The sequence below is a fragment of the Odocoileus virginianus genome, chromosome 7 (assembly GCF_023699985.2).
Source record: "Odocoileus virginianus isolate 20LAN1187 ecotype Illinois chromosome 7, Ovbor_1.2, whole genome shotgun sequence".
Lineage (NCBI taxonomy): Eukaryota > Metazoa > Chordata > Mammalia > Artiodactyla > Cervidae > Odocoileus > Odocoileus virginianus.
The window spans coordinates 45,331,981-45,352,877 of NC_069680.1; the positions used below are offsets into that span (position 1 = coordinate 45,331,981).

The 20,897-nt window shown below is 40.3% G+C and overlaps 1 protein-coding gene across 7 annotated transcripts in view; it reads right to left on the reverse strand.

The window, feature by feature from the left end:
- Positions 1–7,666: 7,666 nt before the first annotated feature.
- Positions 7,667–20,897, reverse strand: part of HTR7 (5-hydroxytryptamine receptor 7) — an 89,379-nt gene continuing 76,148 nt past the window's right edge. The window contains exons 2-4 of one of the 7 annotated variants that reach the window (XR_002310463.2): positions 17,271–18,029; positions 15,943–16,071; positions 7,667–9,844 (exon numbers count right to left, since the gene is read on the reverse strand). Coding sequence is in view for 2 of the 7 variants with exons in the window: in XM_020876189.2 (XP_020731848.1) it covers positions 9,802–9,844; positions 17,271–18,029 (802 nt within the window). In the remaining 5 variants the exon portion in view is untranslated. Of the gene's footprint in view, positions 9,845–11,282; positions 18,030–20,897 lie in introns of all 7 variants that reach the window. The other 6 variants (XR_011488727.1, XR_011488730.1, XR_011488729.1 and 3 more) reach the window with 6 other exon arrangements.

Here is a 20,897-nt window from a genome sequence, read left to right on the forward strand (position 1 = left end):
AAGTATGCATTTCTTTCTGAACCTTCCTGTATGTGCCTTATTATAATATACATCACATTTTATTATTATAATCATTTGTGTACCATTCAGCTTCCTTGCTAAACATTTACCTTCACAAGAATGGGATTCATTTCTGTCTTACCCCTGGGTTCTAGTGTTTAGATAGACTTTGACATATTAATAAATATCTATTTGATTGACGAGTGGATGGATGAATGAATTTCTTAGAAGAAACACGGATTAGTCTTTTATTTTTTTATAGTCTTCTGAGTATTTCTTATCCATTACCTTCCTTTTAATCCATAATCTCTGAGCACAAATTATATAGTTTGAATAGAATCTAAGATATCATACGTCTGTTGAGGGAACCATAATTACAAGATGTCTCAGTTCTTTCTCAGCTTTTCGTAAAGTGCCAAATGCCCAGCATAACTGTCATCTGTTACATATATTTCTGACAAGTTATCAGACTCTCTCATTTGTTTTGGATTACCCATCATAAATTTTGCTTTCACGTTTTTATTGATGATCATATCACATCGCTGTTGCTTGTACTGCATAACCAGGGTTTGGGTTTTTTTTTTTTTTTTTTTAATGTATTTAGCCAGCAGGAGTTTAAATAGCAAAGTGTTTAAGAAATTATTTTTCTTCTCTAGAGAAAGTGTAGACAAAGCAAGTTGAAAGAGAGACCCAATTAAATAAACTTCTGTCTCTGGACACAAAATCCCAAGGTCTGCATGCTTCACACATAATATTAACAAGGCCTGCTTTTCTGGATTTATACTGCTTAGAGTAAGTAAGGAATGACATCACGATATGCATTACTCCCAGTGCTTTCAAAATGCACTGAGATGCTGAAAGTTTCCAAATGGCTTCTTTGTACGCTGTTAGGGACCATCTGGCTAGCTGGAGATAAACAAGTTTCAACATATGGGTCCTACACATACACAGCACTGCTTCACTAGTGCAGAAAATTAACAAAAGGTCACTCTCTTGATATGACAAACTCATGCTAAAGCAGCAGCACCATGTAGTGGAGAGCCTGCCCTAAGCTGCACACAGGAGACCTTAATTCCAGGTCCTTTCTGCCCACTCACGGCATGTGGCACTTGATCATACCAAGTCTCCTGGAGTTCCTCACCTGAAAGTTAAAAAGTACCAAGTCAACACTGTCTTTACTCCTTCCCTTCCCTTAGATCCTTCCCTTTCTCTTTTTTTATTTCTTCCTTCCTATGAAGGAATATCTATCAGTACTTTATTTAAAGTTATCAGCATAAAGGCCTTTAATCTCCTTCTTTAGGTTTCTTCCTAGGTATTGTTTTTGAAGTGATTTTAAACAGGATTGTTTTTTTTAATTTCTCTGATATTTCATTATTAGTATATAAAAGAAATGCAACAGATTTCTCTATATTATTCTTCTATCCCGCTACCTTGCTGAATTCACTTATTATTTCTCATGGTTTTTGTCTGGAGTCTTTAGTGTTTTCTGTATAGATTATCTTAGCATCTGCACACAATAACAATTTTACCTCTTCCCTTCCAATTTGGATACCTTTTCTTTTTCTTGTCTGATTACTGTCACTAGGACTTCCAGTACCACAGTGAATAGAAGTGGTGAGAATGGGCATCCTTGTTTTGCTCCAGGTTTTAGCAGGAAGGCTTTCAGCTTTTCACTGTTGAGTATTACATTGCTTGTGAGTTTATCATTAATAGCTTTTATTATGTTGAGATGTGTTCCCTCTATACCCACTTTGGTGAGAGTATTTGTCATGAATAGATGTTAAATTTTTATCAAATGTTTTTTTGCATATCTATTGAGATGATCATGTGATTTTGTCTTGTTTTTTTTGTTAATGGGATGTATCACATTGATTTATTTGTGTAGGTTGAACCATTCTTGCAATCCCTGGAATGAATCCAACTTGATTATGGTGTACTATCCTTTTTCTGTATTGTTGGATTCAGTTTGCTAAAATTTTGTTGAGGATTTTTACATCTAAATTCACCAAACCTATTGGCCTGTAATTTTTTTTTTTTTTTTTTTTGTATTGTCTGTCTGGTTTTGGTATCAGGGTGATGGTGGCTTTTAGAATGACTTTGGAAGTGTTTCCTCCACTTCAATCTTTTGAAATAGTTTGAGAAGGATTAAGTGTAAGTTCTTCCATTGAAAAGGAAACACTGATAAAAGGAAATTGAAGATGATTCAAAGAAATGGAAAGATATCCCATTCTCTTGGATTGGAAAATTTTATATTGTTAAAATGACCATACTATGCAAAGCAATCTGTCACTCTAATGTGATCCCTATCAAGTCACCCAAGACACTTTTCACAAAACTAGAACAAATAATCCTAAAATTTATTCAGCATCACAAAGACTCAGAATTGCCAAAGCATTCTGTGGGGGGATGGAGGGAAGCTAGAGGCATAACCCTCCCAGACTTCAGACAATACTACAAAATTACAGTAATCAAAACAGTGTGGTATTGGGGCTTCCCTGGTGGCTCAGTGGTAAAGAATCTGCCTGCCAATGCATAAAACACAGGTTCAATCTCTGATCTGCGAGGATCCCACATGTCACAGAGCAACTAAGCCCATGTACCATAACTATTGAGCCTGTGCTCTACAATCTGCGAGTGGCAACTACTGAGTCCACGTGCCGAAACTACTGAAGACCATGTGTCCTACAGCCTGTGCTTCACAACAAAAGAAGCCACCACAATAAGAAGCCCATGCACCACAACTAGAGAGAAGCCCCCATTCACTGAAACTAGAGAAAAGCCCATATAGCAATGAAGACCCTGCACAGCCAAAAAAAAAAACAAAAATTATGGTACTGGCACTAAAAACATAGAGATCAATGGAACAGAACAGAGAGCCCATAAAGAAACCCATGGGCTTTGTAGGTGGTGCTATGGTAAAGAATCCACCTGCCAATGCAGGAAATGCAAGACACCAGTTGGATCCCTGAGTCAGGAAGATCCCCTAGAGGAGGAATCACAACCCCCTCCAGTGGAATTTTCTTGCCTGGAAAATTCCATAGACAGAGGAGCCTGGCTGGCGACAGTCCATGGTCACCGTCAGACACGACTGAATGACTGAGCATACACGCACAAAGAAATCCATATACCTAAGGCCAATTAATCTTAGACAAAGGAGGCAAGAATATACAATGGAGAAGACTGTCTTTTCAGCAAGCAGTTTGGGAAAGCTGGACAGCTGCATGTAAATCAGTGAAGTTAGAACACACCCTCACACCATATACAAAATAATACATGACACCATAAAACTCCTAAAAGAAAACATAGGGAAAACCTTCTTGTACATAAATCAATGCAATATTTTCTTAGATTAGTCTCCCAAGGCAAAATAAATAAAAACAAAATTAAACAATGGGACCTAATCACACTTAAAAGCTTTTGCAAAGCAAAGGAAACCATCAACAAAAAGAAAAAAAAAAAACCTACAGAATGGGAGAAAATATTTGCAAATGATGCAAACTGACAAGGGGTTAATTTCCAAAACATACTAACAACTTACACAATTTCATTTAAAACAAACAACCCAATCAAAAAATGGGCAACAAACAGAAACAGACATTTCTCCAAAAAAAAAAATGCAGATGACCATGACATAAAAGCACATGAAAAGATGCTGTGTGTATTTATATGTTAGTCGCTCAGTCGTGTCTGGCTCTTTGCAACCCCATCAACTGTAGTCCCCCAGGCTCCTCTGTCCATGGAATTTCCCAGGCAAGAATACTGGAACGGGTAGCCGTTCCTTTCTCCAAGGAATCTTTCCAACCTAGGAATCAAACCCGAGTCTCTTGCATTGCAGGCAGATTCTTTACCACCTGAGCCACCAGGAAAACCCAGAAAAGATGGGAAACATTGCTAATTATTAGAGAAATGCAAATCAAAACCACAATGAAATATCATCTCACACCAGTCAGAATGGCCATCATCAAAAAGTGTACAAATAATAAATGCTAGAGAGAGAACAGAGAAAAGGGAATTCCTACACTGTTGGTAGGAACATAAATTGGTACAACCTCTGTGGAGAACAGTATGGAGATTCCTTAAAGAACTTTAAAAATATCTACTATATGATCCAGCAATAAGGATACATGCACCCAGTGTTCATTGCAGTGCTGTTTATAATAGTCAAAGCGTGGAACTTGCATCCATCAACAGATGAATGAATAAAGATTTGATACACAAACACACACACATACACACACACACACACACACACATACACACTAGCTTGGTGCAAAAGTAACTGGTTTTACATTGTTGAACTTTGCTGTTTGATATTGGAATACAGTCTTAAATAAATGTCATTATGTTATACATTATTTTAATGAGCATTTCTCACTTTATGTTTTTTTGGTAATGACTAATTACTTGCTGTTCATTTTATATTTGTCTTAAACTATAGAAATGATATAGACAAAAGGAAATTTGAGTGATTTTTTTAATTTCAGTTCAAAACGGGTCATAAAACAGTGGAGACAACTTGCAGCATCAACAATGCATTTGGCCCAGGAACTACTGTAGTTTAAGAAGTTTTGTAAAGGAGAAAGGAGCCTTGAAGATGTGGAGCATAGTGGTCAGCCATCAGAAGCTGACAAAGACCAATAGAGAGCAATCATCAAAGCTGATCCTCTTATGACTACAGAGAAGTTGCCAAAGAACTCACCAGTGACCACTCTACAGTCATTCAGCATTTGAAGCAAATTGGAAAGGTGACAAAGTTCGATTAAGTGGGTGCCTCATGAGATGACAGGAAATTTAAAAAAACTGTTGTTTTAAAGTGCCATCTTTTATTCTACGCAATAATAATGAACCATTTCTCAATGGGATTGTGACGTACAACAAAAAGTCGAATTTATATGACAACTAGCCATGACCAGCTCAGTGGTGAGACTGAGAAGAAGCTCCAAAGCACTTCCCAAAGCCAAATTTGCACCAAAAAATAGCTCATGGTCACTGTTTGGCTGTCTGCTGCTGGTCTGATCCACTACAGCTTTCTGAATCCCAGCAAAACCATTTCATCTGAGAAGTATCTCAGCAAATCAATGAGATGCACTGAAAACTGCAACACCTGCAGCCAGCATTGGTCAACAGAAAGGGCTCAACTCTTCTCCACAATGCCCAATTGCACGTCAGACAACCAATGCCTCAAAAGTTGAACGAACTGGGCTAGAAAGTTTTGCCTCATCCACCATACTCACCTGACCTCTCACCAACCAACTACAACTCCTTCAAGCATCTCACAACTGTTTGCAGGGAAAGTGCATCCACAACCAGCGGGAGGCAGAAAATGCTTTCCAAGAGTTCATGAAATCCCGAAGCATGGATTTTTTACATTACATGAATAAACAAACTTACTTCTCATCAGCAAAAATGTATTGATTGTAATGGTTCCTGTTTTGATTAATAAAGAGGTAGCTGAGCCTAGTTATAATGATTTAAAATTCATGGTCTGAAACTGCAATTACTTTTGTACCAACCTAATACAGACACACTACATTACCACTCAGCCATAAAGAGAATTTGCAGTAATCTGGGTGAACTGAGAGAATATCATACCAAGTGAAACAAATCAAAGAAAGACAAATTTTATATGATATCACTTACATGTGTAATCTAAGAAATATTACAAATGAGTCCATTTATAAAACAAACAGACTCAGACATAGAAAAGAAACTTATGGTTATCAAAAGGGAAAGAGATGGGGGAGATGAATAAATTAGAGGAGTATGAGATAAACAGATAAATACCACTATATATAAGATAAATAAGCAACAATGATTTATTGTATATTATAAGGAACGATATTCTTTATCCCAGGAATGCAAGGATTCTTTAATATCTGCAAATCAATCAATGTAATACACCACATTAACATACTGAAAGATAAAAACCATACGATAAAAACCATATCTCAATAGATGCAGAAAAAGCCTTTGACAAAATTCAACATCCATTTATGATAAAAACTCTCCAGAAAGCAGGAATAGAAGGAACATACCTCAACATAATAAAAGCTATATATGACAAACCCACAGCAAACATTATCCTCAATGGTGAAAAATTGAAAGCATTTCCCCTAAAATCAGGAACAAGACAAGGGTGCCCACTCTCACCACTACTATTCAACATAGTTTTGGAAGTTTTGACCACAGCAATCAGAGCAGAAAAAGAAATAAAAGGAATCCAGATAGGAAAAGAAGAAGTGAAACTCTCACTGTTTGCAGACGACATGATCCTCTACATAGAATACCCTAAGACTCTACCAGAAAATTACTAGAGCTAATCAATGAATATAGTAAAGTTGCAGGATATAAAATTAACACATGATATTTAATATTTTATAATAAGTTATAATGGAAATAAGTTGAAAAAATAAATATATAACTGAATCACATTATTGTAAACATGAAACTAACATAAAATTATAAATCAACTATACTTCAATTTAAAAAAGAAACATTTTTTACCTTCTATACAAGTTCCAAGCATGGTGCTTGGTGCTAGGAATATTGGTTTAAAAGAAAAAGCCACAGTTCATGCCCTTGAAGAATTACTAAACAATGAGAAAACATACATAAAATCAATAATTGAGAACAGGAAATTCCAGGCAGAGGAGAAAAGCATTTGTGAAGATACTCAGGGAGGAGCATAGACTGTTTAAAAAATTCAATAGATTTGTAACATTTCTATCCATTGAATTGAGAACTCACAGGACAATTGAAATGCTAAAAGGAAAATTCTCATCATCTCCAGATGCCATTCAGACATTATTATATTTGTTGTTACTGTTGTTTAGTTGCTAAGTCATGTTAGACTCTTTTGCGACCCCATGGTCTGTAGCCCGCCAGGGTTCCCTGTCCATGAAATTCTCCAGGCAAGAATACCGGAGTGGGTTGCCATTTCCTTTTCCAGAGGATGTTCCCAACCAGGTATCAAACCTGCGTCTCCCACAGAGATTGAACTTGCGTCTGTTACATTGGTTGGCAGATTCTTTACCACTGAGCCACCAGGAAAACCTATTATTACTACAATAGCATAAATTATTTGAAAAATTGCCTGAATTTTCTCTTTGTCTTGTTGAGGTAATGCCTATAATCGATGAATCTAATAAAATTACATGAAAATATGATCATCAAAAACATTTACAGGCATCTCAGGCACATGACACCATGGTAAATGCTTTAAGAATTTATGAAACAGTTTCCAGAAAACCTAGGTTCTAGGAGTGCCTCCTGTTTAATATTTACAAAATAAAATTAAACACTAAGGCAACAGTCACTAAGTTACCTCTTACAAGTACGCCACTTCACAAGTGTCAATTCCCAATATTTGGTCTTACCAGAAAATAACTGATATCCTAGAGTCAGAAGAGAGATTAGTTATAATAGTCACTGTTGCTGAATAGTCCAAAAATACATATAAAATTTTTAAGTGATTTTCCCAATTCTTAGTTAAAAGCTGTACCTTTGGTGCAAATTACATCATAGATGAAATAGTATAAATTATTTGACATTTTTTCTCATTCTCTCCCAGTTTCTACATTTTCTTTTCCTTTGGCTGCTAGGCAAGGAATGTACAGTATTCAGTGACCAGCCACTGTAACCAGAATGAGGCAGAGAGTTCAAGGGCCAAGGTGTTCAAGTCAGGCAGGATAAAGAACCAATTTTAATAACTAAGGTCCTAATTAAAAAAATTAAACACATATGAAAACCTGAATCAATCCAATTAACCATAAGGCCCTGCCTTAAACTACAGGAAAGAAACATGTCACTCCTTAAAAATCTCTATTGTGCTTACTATACTACATGGCAACAAGTTGAGAAAAGTCTGCCTTCTGATGTAAATTCCTCAAGAGTAAGGACTTGCTTTACTCATCCTGGTTCCCTCAATGTCCACAGTGCTGAATGCAGCAGGAGCCTAACAAATGCTTATTAATCAAATCAATTTTCAATCAAATGATTCAATCAAATGCTATTTTTAAGAAGTTACAAAATGGGTGCAATTAATTACAGAACTATCTTAGCTACCTGTTAGGATTGCAGCAAATACATAAAGTTTGCCAATCTGTCATTCTATGTAGAGTGACATTTGTAACATCAGACCATCAATTAAAAGTCATTATTTAAGTTGCTTTATTACAGCTACAAATAAACTTTATTTGATGTAATGTAATAAAACATTTTCAAATTTAACAACATTTACCTGACCAGAATGAATCATTTAAATTATGGATATAAGTATATACAGTTACTTCAGCAAATCCACAGTTCAGGAATTGGTACAAGCTTTATCAGAAAGGACAGTGCCCACCTCCCCTTTCAGAGAGACAGACCCTTCCTTGTGTGTGGTAAGAAGCAAAGTCAGTGAAAGTTGGAAGAAATCTGCTATCCACGCTGGAATTCCACATTATCCTGTGAGAAAACAGCTACACATATTGCAGGAAAATAATATTCTCTTTCCATTCTCTTGTCAAATGAAGGTGTGCATTCATTTTGTCCCCTTAGAGGTACTCTTCTCTGATCTACTTTCTGTCTCCCTAACTCATACATATTACATAGAATCATTAAAAAAAAAAAAATGCCAAGTACAAAGGGAACTTTTCCATGTCCTGACCTGCCCTGAATATCCATCACTTTGGGGAGGGACAGGGGAGAAGAACAGAATTGACCAGGCACACATGTGATTTCAGATACAGAGAACACAAATACCAACCCTCTAGAAGGAACAGAATGGTACTCCAGAGGCTTCCCAACACTGCCCCAGGTGACCTCTGGGGCACACATACAACGCTGCTCAGTGAGAATTAGCACAAGGACGCTCCATCTCCAAAAGCATCACAGCCTTGCATGGAAACCCCATTATTACCATCCTTCCTCCCCCAGACCTCACAGTTAGGAGCCAGCCCGCAGGCCCACAGCACCCAGGTATAAAGGACAGTCACAAGTTCTGTGCCAACCATCATGTTCGTGTCCAGGGCAGGGAGGCAGCCCTTGCTCTCCATCCAGGGAAAACTCCTCACAGGAGGAATGCCCCTCCCCTCTCAGGAGCCCCCAGGAGAAGATTGAGCGTGATTAAAAAAAAAAACCACTTTATTCAGCTTTTAAGATTCTCTCCATCCTGAGCTCTGTTCCTGAGTTACTCCAGAACGAGAAGCGAGTTAACAAAGGAGGCTGGTGGGGACGTCACAGGGACCCTGCAAAAAAGCCAAACTGTTTGACAGAAGCCTTGAACAGACACTGCTCTGGGAGATCATTTGTAGTAGCTGATGACAGGGTTCTGTTTTCTAATGTGGACATGCAATGTATTCATCACTAGGCTTACTGCAGTGGGCTGAGGAAAACACCCTCTGTCCCACAGCAAAATACATCTGTCTCATGAATGATTCCTGGATATTCACCACAAGGCCTAGACTCAAAAGCATGGGAAGTATGCATGGGAACTTCTTCATTTGCACAGACTTGAACAGAAGCAAAGCACCAGAAACTGTGTTCTTTCTGGAACTCAGTTCTGTGTGTGCGCTTACAGCTGAGCCGATCAGGCCATTTTCACGTGCACACAATAGCACGGATCCACAGAACACAAGGAGAGGTCACCATCCCTCTCACGATATACTCTGAACAGTGGATATACTTTGCTGGTCATGTCTTAGCCATCCCAAGAAAGGACAGACGCCGCATTCCATTCCGAAGTCTCGGCAAATGATTGCATTCTGTTTCCACCTCTGTCTTGCCTTGTTTATTTCATCTCCATTATTCTGCTTTTGATCATGAATCATGACTTTTTTTTCTACAGTAGTCAGAGTTTTGTCTACAGAGAGAGAGAGAGAGAGAGAGAAAGAGGATGCAAGAAAATGATTTAGCAGAACTGTAATTGTGAGTTCTTGTTTTGTGGTGGGTGGATTTAATTCTTACAACGTTTAATAATTTGAATTATTTGTGGTTTCTAAGGGGATATGAACATCTAAGGGGGAAGAAAAAGTGTTATGACTCTTGTCGTACATTTCGTAACATCTACAAGTTGCAGAGGCCCTGCTATATTTGCAAACCAGCTCCAGATAACCCATTTAGAAGTTCACTTTTATAATATAGCCCCAAATGGCTCTATTCTCAATAATCCTTTCAAAATACTACTGCATTTGCTGTGCCCAAAAAGAATCATGATGACTACAATGGGAAGCGTCCTCCCCTTCAAACTTAGAAGGGTGCATTACCATAAACCATGTGTGCAGAGACCGAGAAGCCCCTCCTTCCTAGCTTCCTTCCTCCCAGATTCACAGAAATGGCATGAGTCAGGAGAAGTCTTGGCCAACAGCTGAAGAAAAGTCCCTTTCTCCTTAGCGTAGAGCCAAATCCGTCCAGATAAACTCCTCTAACTCAGTACCTTCACAGGACATCTCAACTGACCAAACTACATCTGTGTGTGTGCTTGAGAGCTGGATCTAAGAGGGTTTGGGGCCTCTGCCCCAAATGGGGCAAATCCCCAAATGGGGATCCCATTGAAAGTGCCTCCTCATGTGGCTGTCAAGACTTGATGAGTGAGTCTCCCTGGTGACAGGATCGGTTTCTCCATAAGACACCAACTCTCGATTTGTGCGTTACCCCCACCATGGTGCCTGAGGGGAAGCACCACGCTCTGGCTTTGACCCACGGCTCCAGGCTGCTGGGTAGCTAGGAAAATGCACTGAGAAAAGGCTGTGTCCCCACCGGGGCTCCACACTTATTCTTGTCCCAGGAACTCTGCCTCTTCTCCGCACAGAGGAGACTGCAGTTCCTCTGAGGCTCACAGCTGCTCATGAGCTTTACTGAATCCCACCAGGCTCCAGCACCATCTCTGAAGCTCCACTTCCCTCACAACCTACCTGTTAGTCAGTTTCCAAATGTCCAGACACCCTTGGTCTCTTTCCTAGTCTGAATGCCCGCCTTCCTCGGACAGGCCTCATCACTCTTACATTGGTCTCCTATCCATTTCCCTTCTCCTATTGTGAACTCCTAATTATATAGTAGATCTTTTCTCACTCCAGCTCAAAAACCTTCATTTCTCTCCCTGCCCACTTTGCCAACATGCCCTCCAAGTTGACCCCAATCTACCCAGCTTCCAGGTCCTACTGAAGACACAGCCAAGAGTCTTATTGTGTCTCTGTCCATTTCTAAGTCCCTCTGTCCATACTGTCCCCTCTTCTTGGAGTAGCCCCCAACCTACCTCCACCCCTGCCATCCCTTAATCCTACTCTTTACTCAAGACTCACCCCCAAAGATCATCTCCTTCATGATTTCCATCATGGATATTTTCTTCCTAAGACATCCCCCTGAGGCTTATTTTTCTTGTAGACATGTTTATACTGCTTGATTTTATCTTGGGCTGTGTGTATTTACTGTCTACTAAGAAAACAAACAAAAATATTAGAAAGAAGCAAGTGAGGTCAATTGCCTGCCTTTCTTACTTTAAAGAGACGCTGCAAAGTTCAAATGTAGGCAAATACAAAGCAGGAAGTGAACAAGCTATTATTAGTACTAATTGATGATTTAATAAAAATAAAGAGTTGAATTCCAGCTAGTTAATGATGAGGAAAATACTACTCAGGGGAAAAAAAATTAATGAAACAACCAACTTTTTGTTTGGCTTTGTCTCTAAGACAGCATCCTACCACAGACATCCAGGGTTTCAAGAGTCATGAGGTTTCTTCCCAATTTTCAACAGGACCCATTTCATCTTATTCTTTTTAATCACTCCTAAGTGATTAAAATCACTCCTAAGTGATTCCTTGCCCATAAAGACACGGCAGATTCACTCTGAACTCCTAAGCTTCAGTACTCACCATGGGGCAGCATTCAGGACAAGAACTCAAGGTGACTCCGCTACAACTGCAATGGACAGGGACTGTAAGAGTCTCTTTGCTAGGAAGAAGGGAGAAGGGAAGGCAGAGCTACTTGGAAACAATATGATGAAATTTTTTTACACGGAAGTATTTTAGAAATTGCTGTTCAATATTGTTCACAGTAATGGTGTTGAAGAACAAAAGTCATCCAAATGTGACACCTAAAAGCCATTTAGCATTTTGGCGATTCAAAGCAAATCCATAAATAAAGTCATCAAATTAAAAAAAAAAAGTCCCTGCTTCTATCACATTATCACATTTGGTTTTATATTATCAGTATTTGAATACTTGTGAAAAGGTGACAAAGACTGTAATTTAGGGTAGTGCATTATAATTACAATGAAGTATTTATAGCCTTTTCCCTCTATTCACTCCCTAGCCAAGGAAGACTCCCTAGTGCCTGCCAGACTCCTGAGCCTCTCGTTATGCTGATCAAAAAAAGTGGGGAAATATTTAGAAGTAGCAATACACAATTGAGTAGATTGTTTATACAGGAAAGGAGGAAAACTATTATATAGGAGGAAAAAATAAAGCCAAGAAGATGGAGTTGGGGCAAAAGTAAAAGAGACTAGAACCTAAGGAGCCGGGGGGTCGGGGGAGAGGAGGCTGGAGAGATTGGAAGAAGCAGCCCAGAGTCTCGAGGTTGGCCAAGAAATGTGTGTGCCAGAAAGTCAGGGAGGGGGAACAAGGCTTGTAAGATTTGCTGTGAGCTATGGACTGGATACCAGATCATTATTCCAGAGACTCAAGTAGAGTTAGGATTGACTGGGGTTATCCAGCTGGTGTTTACTTAAATGCAGCTGTGCAGAGCATGTACCATAGGGGGAGTTCTGGTTGCTAGTCATTTACTAGCCACTACTCCCACCATGTCTACGGCCATCCCAGCCCACTGGATCTGTGAGCTTCCAGAGGCAAGGACTGTCACTTATTTGTCCTTCTATCACTGCCATGCCTGGCGCCATGCCTTGTACATAACAGGCTCTCAAATGTTTCTGGAGAAAACAAGCCAATGAAGAGATGCCTTAATTCCAGCCTCTATCTTCTAATTCATTCCACATGATACCACCAAATCAGTCTCATGGTTTTGGTGACTCCATTTTCCTTACTTGTAGAGATTTGGTCAATAGCTTCCTTCTGCGCACAGGAGGATTTCTCAACCTTGGCATTATGGACATTTTGGGCTGGGTAACTCTTTGCTGCAGCGGCTGCCTGAGTAAGACAGGATGTTTAGCAGCATCCTCAATCTCTACCCGCTAGATGCTAGGAGGTCTTCCCCTTCCCTAGCTGAGGCAATCAAAAACATCTTCAGACTTTTTCAAATATCCCTGGAGTGCAAATTAACCCTGATTGAGAACCATTTGCCTACACTAAAAATCCCTAAAATTTCTGGGACTGGAATGGAAGATCCTTCATAATTTACTTTATTTGATTTTTCCATCATGATCTCTAAATCTCCCCTACAACAATGCTTAGCTTCAGTCAACCTGTCCCTTGCATAAATTCTCACATCAGCACCTCTATAGGAAATGTCCCCTTCAGGAAGAATGCCATCTCTAGTCTCCGTTAGTCATAAATGCTTTGACCCTGACAGTCATATTTGAGCCCATATCCTTCAGGAAGTATTCCCTGGTCAGAGGTAAGGAAATCACTGAGTTATTTTCCTCTTCTTTGAATCCTATAGCTTTTCCTGTCTCCAACTTTCCTTGGGTTCTCAACACAAAAAGAGTAAATGAGCTGGTGTGTATGTTTATATCTAGTCTGTGTGATAGAAACGCACACACTATGGCAAGAAAGACATCGTATGTTTTCTGTATCCTCCTCAATGCCTGACACAGTTATAAACAAGAATTTAAAAATGAGTCCTCCCACATTAGAATTGAAAAGAAAACTGCCTGCCATAGAATTTTTTAAACAGCAGCTATTCCAACTAATTAGAAATTTCCCAGAGTTAATGAATACTTAGGTCCATCATCCCAAATGATTTTAACATTCCATAATTCTAAATAAAATCAATAATTAAAAATTTAAACAGAAAGAGATGTAATGAGGACACAATCATTTTCTGAGACCAGGGGAAAGCAAACTATGACTTGGAGGCCAAATCCAGATTTCCACCTGTTTTTGTAAATGAAGTTTTATTTGTATACCACCATATTCATTTGGTTACTTGTGTCTAGGACTTGTTGCTCACTACAAAGACGGAAACAAGTATTTTCAGTGTAGACCATATGGCTAGAAAAACAAAATATTCACCATCTGGCCCTTCACAGTGAAAGTTTGCTGATCCTTGTCTTAGATTAACAGAAAAACTAAGACCTAAGACTCCACACTAGCTAAAGATGCAGAGGCAAATATCTTTTGATGTTATGTTAGCTGATATAAATACTTTTATAAAAGTCATAGCAGCATGGAAGTTTAAAATGCATTTGAAAACAGATGTCCTGCACTCAAATTCAGCTCCCCAAGTAAGACTTTGAAAAGTCATCTGACCTCCCCAACAGGACGAAGATAAAGGAAACCAACCGCCCATAAGGTTTTAAGAATTAATGACATAATTCACATGGAGTGCTTAGAAGAATATCTGACAGTGAATCATCAATAAACATGGGTAACTATTATTTTAAACTGGAAAACCTGTTTGTGTGATGTTTGAAAAATTAGCATTTTTTGAATTATCTGAATTATGTGTGAATTATTAGCTAAAGTAATTGATAAAATTATCCTCGAGTTCTTTGACTGTGTAGAAGGGAAACTAACACAGTGGTGTTTTCTAGTTCAGCACCTCAGTGGTTCTTTCCTAGTTTCTACACTGGCTGCTTAACTGGACCCCCTGCCATCAGTTTTTTTATTTTATCTGCCCTTCTCACTGTTACCAAAGAGACTCTCTTCAAACACATCTTTCAGCATGTTACTCCTGGGAGCTGAAACCAACACACTTTCCTGCTCCTGTGCTGAACAACTCTGAAGCCAGGCAAAAGAACCCAGTACTTGTTACAGGAAATAGTTGCTTCTAAAAGATAAGACTGCACACCAACTGAACTAGCTTACCCCTCAAGACTGACAGTTTGCTCATTAAAACTGGCTTCAAGGTCCTCACTCAGCTGTACCCACCCATCCAAAGCTAACACATCATAAACTCGGCCCAGTCCTCACTTCTCTGCCCTAACACTACCCAGCCCAAGCTCCAAAACTCTATCAATAACCTTTGTTTATTTCCTCACCAGAGAAATGACCAAGCCTCTGTCAAGGAGGTGTCCTCTTAAACTGCAGTAAGTCTAATAAACTTAACTTCCTCCTATTAATGGGTTTTTCTAAACATCTTCTTAGTGAACCGATGGTTAAAATCCCCAGCTCAAAACATCCACAAGCTCATTGCTACTATAGACTGAAGTCATCTGACAAGTAGGGTTACACAATAGTTAAGAGCACATGCATTGGGCTGATTCATACCACATCCACCACTCAGGACTATGTAATCTTAGGTTGTTACTTTATGTCCCAAGCCTGTTATTCTTCTAAAAACTGGGAGTGCCAGAAGCAGCTAGTTTACAGGTAGAATGATAAACACGACAGCACCTGGTAGGTATTCAATAACTGTTAGAAATTATTACTTTGATTATCTGTTATGTGTCAGGCACTGTACTAGATTCTACAAACAGAAATTTGGCTAAGACATGGCTCTTTCCCTGAAGGAATTTAGACCCTGGTCCTGGTGGATAAACACTAGTGGTTGATTCAATAAGAATCTTATAAACCTGGAAATATCCTTGGTAATACAGGTAGCTCATTGCATATATTCTGAAACCAAAAGACTGTATTCTTTTATAATGAAATTTTATTTATTTTTTGATGCAACATGGGGAATTTCCCCAACCAAGAATCAAACCTGTGTCCCCTCCAACGGAAGTTCAGAGTCTTAACCACTGGACCACCAGAGAAGTCCTTGTATTTTTTTTTTTAATCTAATTTTTTATTATGAACAAGCTCTTATGTACAAAACAGGGTATAGAATAGAAGTAAAAATAAATACCTGTAAAGCTATTTCACAGCTCAAGAATTAGCATATCTGTAGTCTTACAACTTTGAGTTCCTAGGACAGGAAATGATGATCTCTGGTTTCCCTTATCCATATTAGGGAGATGTTTCTGCCTCCTTCATCCTGGTGATGAGTTAGAGAACAAGCTGAGTTCCTTGAGGTTTTCCGAGTCGTTTGGGGTGTATCCTAGTTGGGAGCCCTGGAATCTACCATAACCCATGAGGGCACTTTGGGACCCTATTCCCCTGAGATAGCTGAGAGCACAGAGGTCTCCTTGGCCAGCTTGATTACACATAAAGGCAGTCTAGTATATGGAGAGCATCTGGAGGTAAGATTCACATGATGTGGGATCTAGACCCAGAGGTACTAGTGACCCCTGCATGATAGCTCACTCGCCATGACCCAGTTATGTCTTCTGTCAAAGGAAGGGACTGGACACGATGACTGGGAAGGCCCTTCTCAGCTACAGTAGCCCAAGGTTCTCTGGCCAATTCCAAAGAACAAGGTTCAGTGAAGAGGGACACCTCTTGTCTCACATTCAACACTGATCTGTTCTCTAACCAGCACCTTCTATTTCCTCAATCTAGTTTATTTCCCCTCAGTTTTCAAACATGAAAATGTCTCCTCTACCTCAAATTTAAAACAAAATCTTCACTGGACCTGATGACTTTGCTATGTTGTCTCCTTCCTCACAAAACCAAATGAATCTACATGTGTGTTATATTTCCTTATCACCATTGGCTCTTGGCGGTCCTTTTTCAGATTCCAACGTCCTATTGTAATTGTGTCTTGAAAAGTCACTACTTGCCTCCTAGACAAACTCAACACCTCTCTATCAGTTCCCAACTCCTGGCTGGGTAGCACTTTCTGAAAACTCTGTATCTGTCAAGACTTTGCTCCACTCTGGCATTTCCCCACACTAACCACTCCCTACTGCCTCAGACTACTTCTTTTATCTTTACTAGATATAAGAGTAATAGCAACTAACATGATAATGTTACAAGAATTAGAGCTATAAGGACCTAAAGTGAATGCTACTTTCAGAGAAAGGAGGAAAAACATCACCTTCCTTGTCAGCCATGGCATCAACTGCGATTCATCAGCAAATCAGTCTCTTCTTCCAATCCACCTGAATTCCTATCTTTGGCTTTTGGAACTCTATAGGGTGGAAGACTAGAGTACAGTATTCTGGACTCAAATCTGATACACTTGGGAGGAAATAAGATTGCTACTGGTCTGGAAGCTTTTTGCCATGTGCTTCAGAAAGGAGTTCCATGGGAGGGTTGGGGGGATAGAAGGAAAACAGTGATAAATGACCTTACAGCACAAGCTCAGGTCTCTCAGGCCTCTCGGCGAGCTTCAGGGCCTCGTGCATGCCTGCGGCTGAGAGTTTCCGGTTGATATTCCGGTACTGGCATTGGAGCAGGCTGCGGTAGGTGGTCCTCAGGTCCCGGTTGAAGAAGGCATATATAAAGGGGTTTATGAGAGAGTTTGCATAGCCCAGCCACAGACATGTCCTCTCCACCCACAGTGGGATGCAGCTGCAGGCGATGCCACAGATGAAGGGCCTGGCGGTCGAGAGGAGGAAAAACGGCAGCCAGCACACGGTGAAGGCCCCGACGATGATGCCCAGGGTGGTGGCTGCTTTCTGCTCCCTCTTAAAGATGGAGATGTTTTTCCTTTCGTGTTTGAGGAGTCTCGAAAGGTTTGCACACTCCTCTACCTCCTTCTGAAGCTTCACCATGCCATTGAGGGAGATGACGCTGTCAGGCTCCTCTGGCCGGGGGAAGCCAGGGAACTTGTGTTTGGCGGCGCTCTTCCTGGCGGCTTTGTAAATCTGGTAGTACATGAAAAGCATGACGGACATGGGGATATAAAATGCCACTGCGGTGGAGTAAATTGTGTAGCCAAAGTCCTGGCTGATCAAGCACACCTTGCCATCATTGACGTTCTGAGCCCAGCCAAAGAGCGGCGGTAAAGTGATGGAGGCGGACAGAAGCCAGACGGAGAGGATCATCTTGGCCATGCACTTCCCGTTCTGCCTCACGGGGTATGTCAGCGGCCTCGTGATACCAAGGTACCTGGGAGAGAAGTGGGAAGAGAACATGATCACAACTGATCAACTGGGGAGTACCACTAGCGAGGGGCTAGGCTGTGAACCTAGTGCCTCCTTTCCTTACAGTCCCTTCTAGGCAGGCATCCGTCTTCCCATTTCACAGAAAGGTAGACTAAGGCTCTGAGAGGCTGTGTATTTTATTCCAGGTCACACAGCCAGCCAAAGGCGCTGCCAGCACTCAGCCTGAGCCCTCTGCCTGCAACGCTGGGCCATGCTCTTTTCATACCTTGCAGCCTCTCACAGTCTGTCAAGGAACCAAAGACTCAACATCCGCCTTCACCCCATGACTGCTGCCACTGAAATCACTTAGGGACAAAATGTCAAGCCTGGTGGGATGTTGTGATACACCCTCATAGGCTAGCCAAGGTCTACCACACTTGGAGATTATTCACCCACTGATCTCTGCTGTCTGAATTCAGGCCAGCTCTGAATTCATTTTCACTTCCCCTTTGCTCTGAAATGAAAGCACTTCTCTAAGATCACAGAGATCTGTGAGATATTTAGGAAATCCTAGGGTTTTGGAGAAGGCAATGGCAACCCACTCCAGTACTCTGGCCTGGAAAATCCCATGGACAGAGGAGACTGGTAGGCTGCAGTCCATGGGATCGCTAAGAGTCAGACACGACTGAGCAACTTCACTTTCACTTTTCCTTGTATGCATTGGAGAAGGAAATGGCAACCCACTCCAATGTTCTTGCCTGGAGAATCCCAGGGATGGGGGAGCCTGGTGGGCTGCCATCTATGGGGTTGCACAGAGTCGGACACGACTGAAGTGACTTAGCAGCAGCAGGAGCAGCAGGGTTTTGGAATGGAAAGTAGCAAGTGATCATTTTTTTTTATCCCCAGAAAATTCTCATGCAAGAGTAATGTCCTAGGAGCAATCATTAGAAAATAAAAACAGTCTGCCTCATCTTTCCAGTTCTAAGGAGGATCACAAGGAAAAGCATAATTCTGAAAAATATTAGGCAAATCCAACATTTCCCCTGTGCTTAGTTCTATACAGACAATAAATACTTCTCTGTGTCTGTTATCAAGGATTTATAATGCAAGAGAGACTCAGCAAACAGGGAAAACATAGTCAGCAAGATGTTCTGCCAAATGCTTGGTAGTTTTCAGCTTTCCAAATCTGTTTTCTTCTCTATATTTAATGGTTTTAGCTTCTATTTGAGAAGGGATTCAAAGAGCACTTGAGAATCCAAGATAGGTAAACCTGGCCATTTTGTTGGTTTTCATATATATATATATATATATATGTATATATATATATGACATATTCTTGAAACATCAAAAGGAAAGGTACAGAGAACGACCAACTTACCAACATGCTATTTTCTGAAAGTCTGTCACTTGATGGTTGGAGTTTAAAAAATAATAATTTTTGTGCTAGAAATACCCTCGCATGTTATGCTCGAATTATCTCACAAAAGTCATAATGAAAATTAGCATCAATGTAACACTTACAATAAGGCAAAACTGAATTACAGTAAAAAAAAAAAAAAAAGAAGCAGCAGCAGCCAGATTTGCTTATTCAGGGGCAATATTCATTCATTCCTTTAACAAATATCAACAGCGTGCCTTCTATATGCCAGGTGCCATTTTAAATGTTGGAAATATGAAACTAATGAAAGAGACACAAACCCTGAATGCAGGCACATGGGGAAATCACGCAGGGGTGAACAGGACAACTGAGCTCGTGGTTACGTTAAAGTGACCCCTGACCCCTCCTCCCAAACATGCAGGTGTCAGTGGTACCAATTCTTCATCCTCACTTCTGCCTTCCTTTGTCCACAATAAAGCTGGCCCACAAGCACAATCTCTAGGGTTTTCAGCTGTAACTAGGATTATGCTTTGGCTCCTAGATAGAATGAAGGATGAGAAGGAAGGGGGTTTTCCTGAGAACTCAAGAGTAAGAGCTGAAAAGGGAGGGGAAAGAGAAAGGAGGGGGAAAAGAGGACGGATGGGAAGAAGAGGAGAAAGATCAAGAGAAGGTCAGTGTGAAGGAGCTTTGGCCTTATTTGAAAATCTCTGAAATTATCTGAGTTTTAAGCTATGGGGGGAAAAAAAAAGGTACATAAGGAAACCCCTGAAGAAAGATGTTAGAACTGACAGGAAGCTCACAATCAAGCTCATCCATGCCCTACGGCTGAATGCATAAGTTCCACTAAAAAAAAAAAACCAAAAAAAAACTCTGTCTTTGCTCTGGTTTAGGGGCTCTCTCCAAGTTTTTCCTGCTAAAATTCCTCTGCAGACCTCTCTTTTTGGACCTAGCTCTTGCCCTTTATCAACTCCTGTGGATGGAGCCCGGGCTCTTTCCAAGCTTCCCTTCTTGGACTCGGACTTTGGACTTTTCTTAGGACTTGGTCTTTGATCATCTCTCTTTGGCTGTGGCCACAGGCATAAAATGCTTTCTCCCAAGCCCGGATCTGGCTTCCAGGATATTGTATCAACCCAGGCTGCAGGTCCAATGGGAGATTAATTCACATAGTTTCTTAGGTGGCCACCAGATGGCACTGTCAGACCATCTTACTGGGGGTTGGGCTGGTGGGTAGCCTTAGAGCAGCAAGCATTGGAAGGAGGAAGGAGGATTACTCATGACAGGATGAGAAATTATACTGTATTTGTGGGGTCATATTAAAAAATTAGCAAGCCTGGAACTCACAACCTGGTGAACTCTTAATTCTTGAGGAAGTCGGTTCAATTTTCCCTTCCATCCTTCACATTTTCATTACTTAAAAAGGAACTTATACCTTAAGGCTTAATTAAATCTAGCTTCTCTTTTACTCATGTTAAGTAATATCGAATCCACAAAGATTAATCCTGAGAGGTTAATTAA